Source organism: Bombina bombina, chromosome 3 (genome assembly GCF_027579735.1).
Source record: "Bombina bombina isolate aBomBom1 chromosome 3, aBomBom1.pri, whole genome shotgun sequence".
Lineage (NCBI taxonomy): Eukaryota > Metazoa > Chordata > Amphibia > Anura > Bombinatoridae > Bombina > Bombina bombina.
The window spans coordinates 480600347-480612008 of NC_069501.1; the positions used below are offsets into that span (position 1 = coordinate 480600347).

The 11662-nt window shown below is 42.2% G+C and overlaps 1 protein-coding gene across 2 annotated transcripts in view; it reads right to left on the minus strand.

Annotated features, from left to right (window-relative positions):
- Positions 1 to 11662, minus strand: part of LOC128653483 (mitogen-activated protein kinase 14) — a 350993-nt gene that overhangs the window by 76772 nt on the left and 262559 nt on the right. The window contains exon 9 of one of the 2 annotated variants that reach the window (XM_053706817.1): positions 199 to 278. The exons of the other annotated variant lie outside the window; for it this stretch is intronic. Coding sequence (XP_053562792.1) covers positions 199 to 278 — 80 coding nt within the window. The remainder of the gene's footprint in view (positions 1 to 198; positions 279 to 11662) is intronic. 2 annotated transcript variants of the gene reach the window in all.

Genomic DNA, 11662 nt, shown 5'->3' on the forward strand with positions numbered 1-11662 from the left:
CTTTCAGTTTGTTATATTCTTCATATTTTTCCTATTTAAGCACAGATAACAGTTCATATGCCAAGTTTACCTCTATGTCTGTTTTGTTAACAATAACATGCATAAAAAACTTCAATTCTAACTAAAGGTGATTTGTGAATCGGAGAAAGCCGTGCATAGATTATTCTACTGGGGACACATAAGAACACACAGACTCACAGGCTCCGATGAGATTTTCTGCAGGAGCTCTGGCTCTGGGGTCCCGACCAACCTCAAAATGAGCTTCAATTGATCAATATCTAATGGTGGAGCATGAAGGAAAATGTGGGACGGATGAAAGGGCTGCCCACCGATTAAATGAGTTTTACTGGAGACAGGAGAGTGATGTCCAGAATAAAAACTGCAAAACGTTCCCAGACAAACAACGACAAGCATTTGTACAAACAAGAACACAAATATGAGAAACTGTGAAATGGAAATGGCTATTCACAAAATGCTGTAAAAGTCTACTGTTGCCACATGAATGTTCAGTTAACCCAGGACTGTTCTCAAGTTTTTAACCTTAACATGAAGAAATTCTCTAGCAACAACTTTTGGAGTTCTCATGAAAGCAAAGACTATGAAACATAGTAGGTCCTCATTGAACCCTACATTCTTCTAAGGCAGGGATGGGGAACCTTGGCCCTTCAGATGTTTCAGAACTACATTTCCTATGATGCTCAACTGGACTTCAGAGTACCTAAGCATCATGGGTAATGTAGTTCTGAAACATCAGGAGTGCCAAGGTTCCCACCCCTGTTCTAATCTGGACCTTAATCTGATTAGTTGTCTGGTAGGAAATTAATAAAACGCTATACAGTATAGGCACATATATTTTATTTTTATTGTTACTGCAATTTAAGTTATAGAGCTCCATTTATCAAAGCTTTAACTAGCAATCTGCCTATGTTCATGCATCAAATTATGTGCTTAAAGGGACAGTCTACTCCAAAAATGTTATTGTTTAAAAAGATAAATAATCCCTTCATTACCCATTCCCCAGTTTTGCATAACCAACATGGTTATATTAATATACTTTTTACCTCTGTGATCACGTGACTTTTTTAATTATCTATTGACTTGCATTTTATCCAATTAGTGCAGTGTCTACCACAACCCACGGGTTGATAAGAGGCTGTCTTTAGTGGCTTAAAAACAGGCAGAAATTTAGAGGTTTAAAGATACGGGGGGCCACAACATCATTCAATTACTGGTGTGAACCAATACCCAAGCTAGAGGACACAGAATGAACAGGGAGGGAGAACAAGACAGGCAGACCTAAACAGAAGGCACCACCGTTTGAAGAACCTTTTACCCAAAAGAGGCCTCAGCCGAGGCAAAAGTATCACATTTGGAAAAATAATGCAGAGAGGACCAAGTTGCAGCCTTGCAAATCTGTTCCACAGAAGCTTCATTTTTGAAAGCTCATGAAGAGACAGCCCTAGTGAAATGAGCTGTAATTCTCTCATCTCTCATGAGGCAGCAGTCTCATAACCAAAATTATTTAATTAAACTTCTCAACCAGAGGGAAAGAGAAGTAGCAGTAGCCTTTTGACCCTTACGCTTTCCTGAGATTTTAGAGCATGCACAACATCCAAGTTGTGCAACAGACGTTCTTTATGAGAAGAAGGATTGGGACAGAGAGAAGGAACTTCAATTTCCTGATAAATAGTTCTATCCAAAACCACTTCAGGAAGAAACCCCAATTTAGTACAAAAAACCACTCTATCCGCGTGGAAGATAAGGAAAGGCGAATCACACTGCAAAGCCGAGAGTTTGATATGAGCAATAACTCGTAGAATGAGCACAAACTGAGGAAACAGGTATGCTAGACCGAAATCCCAAGGAACCGCCAGAGCATCTATCAAAGTGGCCTGAGGACTTCTTGACCTTGAACCGTACCTTGGAAGTTTGACGTTCTGCCGAGACGCCATCAGATCCAACTCCAGCACCCCCCATTTGAGGGTTAATCAGGAGAACACATCTGGATGGAGAGCCCACTCCCCAGGATGAAAGGTCTGTCTGCTCAGGAAATCCGCTTCCCAGTTGTCCACTCCAGGAATGTGGATGGCAGATAGACAACAATTGTGAGCTTCCACCACTGAATAATCCGTGCCACCTCTTTCATGGCTAAGGAACTCAGATTTCCTCCCTAGTGGTTGATGTACGCCACTGAGGTGATGTTAAACGACTGAAATGTGATAAACCGGGCTAAGGACAATTGAGGCCAAGCCATCAGAGTATTGTAAATCGCTCTCAATTCCAAGATGTTTATGGGGAGAGCCGACTCCTCCTGAGTCCATAGTCCCTGCGCCTTTAACGAGTCCCAGACTGCTCCCCAGCCTAGCAGGCTGGCGTCCGTGGTCACAATCACCCAGGAAGGTTTCCGGAAGCATGTGCCCTGAGAGAAATGGTCCTGAGAAAGCCACCACGGGAGAGAGTCTTTTGTCGACTGGTCTAGATCTATCCTCTGAGACAGATCAGAATGGTCTCCGTTCCATTGTCTGAGCATGCATAATTGCAGAGCTCTCAAATGGAATCGAGCAAAGGGAATGATGTCCATGGAAGCGACCATCAGACCAATTACCTCCACACATTGAGCCACTGATAGGCAAACAGACTGAAGAGAGAGGCAAAAGGAGAGAATTCTGGATTTTCTGACCTTAGTCAGAAAAATTTTCATGGATAGGGAATCTATTATGGTCCCTAAGAAAACCACCCTTATAGCTGGAACAAGGAACTCTTTTCCATATTCACTTTCCAACCGTGGGAACTTTAGAAAAGACAACAAGATCTCTGTATAAGTTTCCATGTTGAAAAGATGGCGTCTGAAACAATATGTTGTCCAGGTAGGGCACCACTGCAATTCCCAGAGAACTGGTCACTGCCAAGAGAGACCGCAGAACCTTTGAGAAAATTCTGGGAGCTGTGGCAAGGCCAAACTGAAGAGTCACAAACTGAAAGTGTTTGTCTAGAAAGGTGAATCTCAGGAATTTGTGATGATCCTTGTGGATGGGAACATGAAGATACAAGTCCTTCAGGTCTATGGTCGTCAAGAAGTGACCCTCTTGGACCAAAGGAAGAATGGAACGAATGGTTTTCATTTTGAAGGACGGTACCTTGAGAAACTTGAGGCACTTTAGGTCTAAAATGGGACAAAAAGTTCCCTCTTTTTTGGGCAACACAAACAGATTTGAAACCCTGAGATACTATGTCCACAGCCCAAGGATGACAAAACAGGGAAAGTCTGCCCCCCACTTGATCCGATCCCAGACCGGGGGCCGACCCTTCATGCTGACTTAGACTCAGCTGAGGGTTTCTTTGATTGCTTCCCATTATTCCAAGACTGATTGGGCATCCAAGAAGAGTTGAACTGCTCCTGCTTGGAAGAGGGAGAGGAAGACTTTTGACCTGTGAAGTAACCAAAGGAACGAAAATTACTTTGACATCATTTGAGTCTGTTCTTCTTGTCTTTCGGTAGAAAAGACTGTTTTCCACCCGTAATATCAGAAATTATTTCTACCAGACCAGGTCCAAACAAGGTCTTACCCTTGTAAGGAAGTGCCAGAAGCTTAGACTTAGAGGTAACATCAGCTGACCAAGATTTTATCCACAATGCCCTCCGGGCTAGGACAGTGAAGCCAGACGTCTTGCATCAATAACTTGCATGTTAGCATCAGAAATAAAGGAATTTGCTAGTTTGAGAGCCTTAATCCTATCTTGTATCTCCTCCAACGGAGTCTCTACTAAAATTGATTCAGACAAGGCGTCGCACCAATAAGATGCTGCACTTGCTACTGTAGCAATACAAACTGCAGGTTGCCATTGAAGACCTTGATGAACACACATCTTCAAATAAGCCTCCAGCTTTTTGTCCATGGGATCATTAAAGGAGCAGCTATCCTCTATAGAGATTGTAGTTCTCTTAGCCAGAGTATAAATAGCCCCTTCTACTTTAGGCACCATGCGCCATGAATCCTTAATGGAGTCAGCAACAGGAAACATCTTTTTAAAGACAGGAGATGGGGAGAAAGGTATCCCTGGCTTCTCCTATTCCTTTGAAATAATCTCCGTCACACGGTTTGGAACAGGAAACACTTCCACAGAGGAAGGAACATCATAGTATTTATTAAGTTTACTAGACTTCATAGGGTTAACAACGACAGAAGTATCGTCCAAAGTAGCCAATACCTCCTTTAAAAGTACACGAAGGCGTTTAAGCTTAAATCTGAAGTTTACTTCTTCAGTATCAGATGAAGGAATAATACTGTCCAAATCTGAGATTTCACCTTCAGAGACTACCAACGTATCCTTCTAATCAAACTTATGAGGGAGGGCAACTTGCATAGCAGAAGGAGGAACAGAAACCTTACTATCTGAATGTCTAATGTTCCTCTTGTGTTTTCCCAGCATAGGAAATGTAGATAATGCCACAGATACCGCAGAAGATACCTGTGGAGCAAAATTTGCAAGCAAATAAACTCCTCCAGGAGGCTGAGAGGAACTGCAGAGCACTGTATGTGACGCCATTGAGGCTTGGGACGTTTGAGGAGAAAACTGTGGCATAGCCTGAACCGCATCATCCTGAGAGACAGGCTCAGAAATAAAAAAATTATCTTTACATTTCAAAGTTTTATCAAGACATGAGGTACAAAATTGCATAGGCAACACAATTTGGTTCTCTTGACACAATAAGCATTTATCCATAGTAACAGACTCCTGCTCCATGTCCATATAATAAAGTATTCCACCGGAATTACAAGAAAAATAAATATTTAAGAATGATACTGTCACTTTAAATTTTACAAAGGGGTATTGTTTCAAAAATATACTCCTAAGGACCTCTACACCTCAGTAGAACTGAGGTGCCTACCAGCCTCTGCGGAGAATAATCTCATCAGTCAGAGGAATATATCCGGAGTTAACTACTAGCCGGTCTCACAGGCACAGCAGACGCCGCTCGGATCAAATCTTAAGAGTGGAAGAGAGGAAGTCATGTGATTGGCTAAAATGAAAGTGTGCAACTAAATATTTGAGCGTGAGTCAAAGTCGTCTATAACATACAGCAAACAAGACCGCTATTATATGCTTCCTCACATGACATCAGTAGTACAAAGAGATGCTGCGTTAGTGACAACTTCAGTTTAAAACTACCTTTCCTCTCAAACCGTTCCTTCTGAATGCATTGAAACTCCATTCTTGTAGTCTTCAGACACCTAACTTCACCTACTCCATTGACAGAGGCAAAGAGAATAATTTGGGATTATGGGTAGGGGAGTGACACTTAGCAGCTTTGCTGTGGTGCTCTTTGTCTCCTCCTGCTGGCCAGGAGTGATATTCCAACTAGTAATTTGAATGACGTTGTGGACTCTCCATGTCTTAGTAAAGAAAGTATATTAATATAACAATGTTGGTTGTGCAAAGCTTGGAAATGGGTAGTAAAGGTGTTATCTATCTTTTTAAATAACAATAATTCTGGTGTAGACTGTCCCTTAAATCAAGATCTCATATTTATCAAGCTATCAACCCTTTTAAAACAAAAAAAATTCCCCTGGAGCCGGATTCAATTATGATGTGGATTTGCGACAGATTGATTCAACCTACTTTCCGCCTACACAAAATACAAGTTCTCCAAGTTAAAACACTGTGACGTCTGTAACTTGTGTCTAACAATCAGTACGTATAGCAAATGTGTATTTGACACCTTTCTTGTTGCGAACACCATAGAACAAAGTAGTCTAGAAGTCTGAAAAATGAGTTGCCCTAGATCAAAGTTACAACTAGTCTATACAAAATTGTACATTCAGAACTAATTTTCTTTCAATTGGCATAGATCACAATATGTATACAAGTGTGCCCAGAAAAATAAATCCCATAACTTTTATAGATTTGAGAATGGAAGTATTTACAGTTGCAGCAATCTTACTACTGCTAAAATGCAATAAACAATGTTTTGCTCTACAGCAGAGGCGAGACGTTATCCGTCAAAGACAGCATCAGAGTGTCATAATTATTTTTGCCACGTTGTGGTCTGGAAGTTCTCACAGACTGTCAGGGCAATCAATCATAATGATTTTTAATGAAATTCAAGACTATTTGGAGCCTTCAAAGTAAGGGCTATTCTTGGTATGCTGAAATTGTTGGCCGTCCTGCATTTCAGGGCAAACAGATCTTTTCAGTCAGTCTCTAGTGTGGTGGTCGGTATGTCAACTGACGTTCTCCAGGAACCTATATGTACACTATTTTTAAGAGTCATCTTTGTCTCCCAGAAACAGCAGAGGAATGGCAATCAGTAAAATTAAAATTTTATGTATATGCATCTAGACTGGCTTCAAATTTATCATCGTCTCTTATCACGCACGAATCTACACAAATTAATCTGACCCAATTTTTGTTCATTTTTAAGGTTAGACTATAATTCGGAAAACTCAAACTGATGCGGACATTCTCATACAGGTTCACTTCTACTTTTAGTGGCTTTGATAAATGGAGCCTATAGTGACAATGTGCTCATTAAAGCATTCTCTTAAGGTTACTTTGTCCCTATTAAAGCTATGTGGGCAGTTAAAATTTTAAAGAGATGGATTTATTTCCAGTGGAATACATTAAAAAACTGCAAACTAAATTAATTTTAGCAACAGCTGATTTAAAGACACACATCAAGCATGGAAAAGCATCAACAAGTTTTATGAGACAATTTTTAATAAAATATCAAAATCATTAGAAGTTATTTTATTTCTGTGTTTAGAAAAGTCCTATTTTACCTACTTATTATTTCATTTTATTAGGTGTATTTTTAGGTTCTCATGGCAAAGATTAATAGAACGGTGTAGAAAGAAGAACCTGCAGAGCAAACTCTGCACCCATTTGTTTTTTCAATATTAATTAGGGATTATTAGTTTCAGTATATAATGCATGCTGGTTTTCTTTCCCATGAAGGTTTTTAAATCTTAGACTGTACTGAATGCATTTAAATTCATGGCTTGCAATACACATGGCTTGCAATTAAAGGGACACGGAACCCAATTGTTTTTCTTTTGTGATTCAGATAAAGCATGCAATTTTAAGCAAATTCTAATTTACTCCTATTATCAAATTTTCTTCATTCTCTTGGTATCTTTATTTGAAATGCAAGAATGTAAGTTTAGATGCTGGCCCATTTTTGGTGAACAACTTGGGTTGTCCTTGCTAATTGGTGGATACAATCATCCACCAATAAAAAAGTGCTGTCCAGAGTTCTCAACCTAAAAAAAAAGGTTAGATGCCTTCTTTTTCAAATAAAGATAACAAGAGAAGGAAGAAAAAATTATAATAGGAGTAAATTAGAAAGTTGCATGCTATCTGAATCACGAAAGAAAAAAAAACATAATTTATGCTTACCTGATAAATTTATTTCTCTTGTAGTGTATCCAGTCCACGGATCATCCATTACTTGTGGGATATTCTCCTTCCCAACAGGAAGTTGCAAGAGGATCACCCACAGCAGAGCTGCTATATAGCTCCTCCCCTCACTGCCATATCCAGTCATTCGACCGAAACAAGACGAGAAAGGAGAAACCATAGGGTGCAGTGGTGACTGTAGTTTAATTAAAATTTAGACCTGCCTTAAAAGGACAGGGCGGGCCGTGGACTGGATACACTACAAGAGAAATAAATTTATCAGGTAAGCATAAATTATGTTTTCATTTGTTAAGTGTATCCATTACTTGTGGGATACCAATACCAAAGCTAAAGTTCACGGATGATGGGAGGGACAAGGCAGGAACTTAAACGGAAGGAACCACTGCCTGTAGAACCTTTCTCCCAAAAACAGCCTCCGAAGAAGCAAAAGTGTCAAATTTGTAAAATTTTGAAAAAGTGTGAAGTGAAGACCAAGTTGCAGCCTTGCAAATCTGTTCAACAGAGGCCTCATTTTTAAAGGCCCAGGTGGAAGCCACAGCTCTAGTAGAATGAGCTGTAATCCTTTCAGGGGGCTGCTGTCCAGCAGTCTCATAGGCTAAGCGTATTATGCTCCGAAGCCAAAAGGAGAGAGAGGTTGCCGAAGCTTTTTGACCTCTCCTCTGTCCAGAGTAAACGACAAACAGGGCAGATGTTTGACGAAAATCTTTAGTAGCCTGTAAGTAAAACTTCAAGGCACGGACTACGTCCAGATTATGCAAAAGACGTTCCTTCTTTGAAGAAGGATTAGGACACAATGATGGAACAACAATCTCTTGATTGATATTCCTGTTAGAAACCACCTTAGGTAAAAACCCAGGTTTGGTACGCAGAACTACCTTGTCTGAATGAAAAATCAGATAAGGAGAATCACAATGTAAGGCAGATAACTCAGAGACTCTTCGAGCCGAGGAAATAGCCATCAAAAACAGAACTTTCCAAGATAAAAGTTTAATATCAATGGAATGAAGGGGTTCAAACGGAACTCCCTGAAGAACTTTAAGAACCAAGTTTAAGCTCCACGGGGGAGCAACAGTTTTAAACACAGGCTTAATCCTAACCAAAGCCTGACAAAATGCCTGGACGTCTGGAACTTCTGCCAGACGCTTGTGAAAAAGAATAGACAGAGCAGAGATCTGTCCTTTTAAAGAACTAGCTGATAAGCCTTTGTCCAAACCCTCTTGGAGAAAGGACAATATCCTAGGAATCCTAACCTTACTCCATGAGTAACTCTTGGATTCACACCAATAAAGATATTTACGCCATATCTTATGGTAGATTTTCCTGGTGACAGGCTTCCGAGCCTGTATTAAGGTATCAATGACTGACTCTGAGAAGTCACGCCTTGATAGAATCAAGCGTTCAATCTCCATGCAGTCAGTCTCAGAGAAATTAGATTTGGATGATTGAAAGGACCTTGTATTAGAAGGTCCTGCCTCAGAGGCAGAGTCCATGGTGGAAGAGATGACATGTCCACTAGGTCTGCATACCAGGTCCTGCGTGGCCACGCAGGCGCTATCAGAATCACCAATGCTCTCTCCTGTTTGATTTTGGCAATCAGTCGAGGGAGCAGAGGAAACGGTGGAAACACATAGACCAGGTTGAAGAACCAAGGAGCTGCTAGAGCATCTATCAGCGTTGCTCCCGGGTCCCTGGACCTGGATCCAAAACAAGGAAGCTTGGCGTTCTGGCGAGACGCCATGAGATCCAGTTCTGGTTTGCCCCAACGATGGACCAGTTGAGCAAACACCTCCGGATGGAGTTCCCACTCCCCCGGATGAAAAGTCTGACGACTTAGAAAATCCGCCTCCCAGTTCTCTACGCCTGGGATGTGGATCGCTGACAGGTGGCAAGAGTAAGACTCTGCCAAGCGAATTATCTTTGAGACTTCTAACATCGCTAGGGAACTCCTGGTTCCCCCTTGATGGTTGATGTAAGCCACAGTCGTGATGTTGTCCGACTGAAATCTGATGAACCTCAGTGTTGCTAACTGAGGCCAAGCTAGAAGAGCCTTGAATATTGCTCTTAACTCCAGAATATTTATTGGGAGGAGTTTCTCCTCCTGAGTCCACGATCCCTGAGCCTTCAGGGAGTTCCAGACTGCGCCCCAACCTAGAAGGCTGGCATCTGTTACAATCGTCCAATCTGGCCTGCGAAAGGTCATACCCTTGGACAGATGGACCCGAGAAAGCCACCAGAGAAGAGAATCTCTGGTCTCTTGATCCAGATTTAGTAGAGGGGACAAATCTGAGTAATCCCCATTCCACTGACTTAGCATGCATAATTGCAGCGGTCTGAGATGCAGGCGCGCAAATGGCACTATGTCCATTGCCGCTACCATTAAGCCGATTACTTCCATGCACTGAGCCACTGATGGGCGTGGAATGAAATGAAGGACACGGCAAGCATTTAGAAGTTTTGATAACCTGGACTCCGTCAGGTAAATTTTCATCTCTACAGAATCTAAAAGAGTCCCTAGGAAGGAGACTCTTGTGAGTGGTGATAGAGAACTCTTTTCCACGTTCACTTTCCACCCATGCGACCTCAGAAATGCCAGAACTATCTCTGTATGAGACTTGGCAATTTGAAAGCTTGACGCGTGTATCAGGATGTCGTCTAGATACGGAGCCACCGCTATGCCTCGCAGTCTTAGAACCGCCAGAAGTGAGCCCAGAACCTTTGTAAAATTTCTCGGGGCAGTGGCCAACCCGAAGGGAAGAGCTACAAATTGGTAATGCCTGTCTAGAAAGGCAAACCTTAGGAACTGATGATGATCTTTGTGAATCGGTATGTGAAGGTAGGCATCCTTTAAGTCCACTGTGGTCATGTACTGACCCTCTTGGATCATGGGTAGGATGGTCCGAATAGTTTCCATTTTGAAAGATGGAACTCTGAGGAATTTGTTTAAGATCTTTAGATCCAAGATTGGTCTGAAGGTTCCCTCTTTCTTGGGAACCACAAACAGATTTGAATAAAATCCCTGTCCTTGTTCCGTCCGCGGAACTGGATGGATCACTCCCATTACTAGGAGGTCTTGCACACAGCTTAGGAATGCCTCTTTCTTTATCTGGTTTGCTGATAACATTGAAAGATGAAATTTCCCTTGTGGAGGAGAAGCTTTGAAGTCCAGAAGATATCCCTGAGATATGATCTCCAACGCCCAGGGATCCTGAACATCTCTTGCCCACGCCTGGGCGAAGAGAGAAAGTCTGCCCCCCACTAGATCCGTTTCCGGATAGGGGGCCGTTCCTTCATGCTGTCTTGGGGGCAGCAGCAGGCTTTCTGGCCTGCTTGGCCTTGTTCCAGGACTGGTTAGGCTTCCAGGCCTGTCTGGAATGAGCAACAGTTCCCTCTTGTTTTGAAGCGGAGGAAGTTGATGCTGCTCCTGCCTTGAAATTTCGAAAGGCACGAAAATTAGACTGTTTGGCCTTTGATTTGGCCCTGTCCTGAGGAAGGGTATGACCCTTGCCTCCAGTAATGTCAGCAATAATTTCCTTCAAGCCAGGCCCGAATAAGGTCTGCCCCTTGAAAGGAATGTTGAGTAATTTAGACTTTGAAGTCACGTCAGCTGACCAGGATTTAAGCCATAGCGCCCTACGCGCCTGGATGGTGAATCCGGAATTCTTAGCCGTTAGTTTAGTCAAATGAACAATGGCATCAGAAACAAATGAGTTAGCTAGCTTAAGCGTTCTAAGCTTGTCAATTTCATTCAATGGAGCTGTCTGGATGGCCTCTTCCAGGGCCTCAAACCAGAATGCCGCCGCAGCAGTGACAGGCGCAATGCATGCAAGGGGCTGTAAAATAAAACCTTGTTGAATAAACATTTTCTTAAGGTAACCCTCCAATTTTTTATCCATTGGATCTGAAAAAGCACAACTGTCCTCAACCGGGATAGTGGTACGCTTTGCTAAAGTAGAAACTGCTCCCTCCACCTTAGGGACCGTCTGCCATAAGTCCCGTGTAGTGGCGTCTATTGGAAACATTTTTGTAAATATAGGAGGTGGGGAAAAGGGCACACCGGGTCTATCCCACTCCTTGCTAATAATTTCTGTAAGCCTTTTAGGTATAGGAAAAACGTCAGTACACACCGGCACCGCATAGTATCTATCCAGCCTACACAATTTCTCTGGAATTGCAACTGTGTTACAGTCATTCAGAGCAGCTAATACCTCCCCAAGCAATACACGGAGGTTCTCAAGCTTAAATT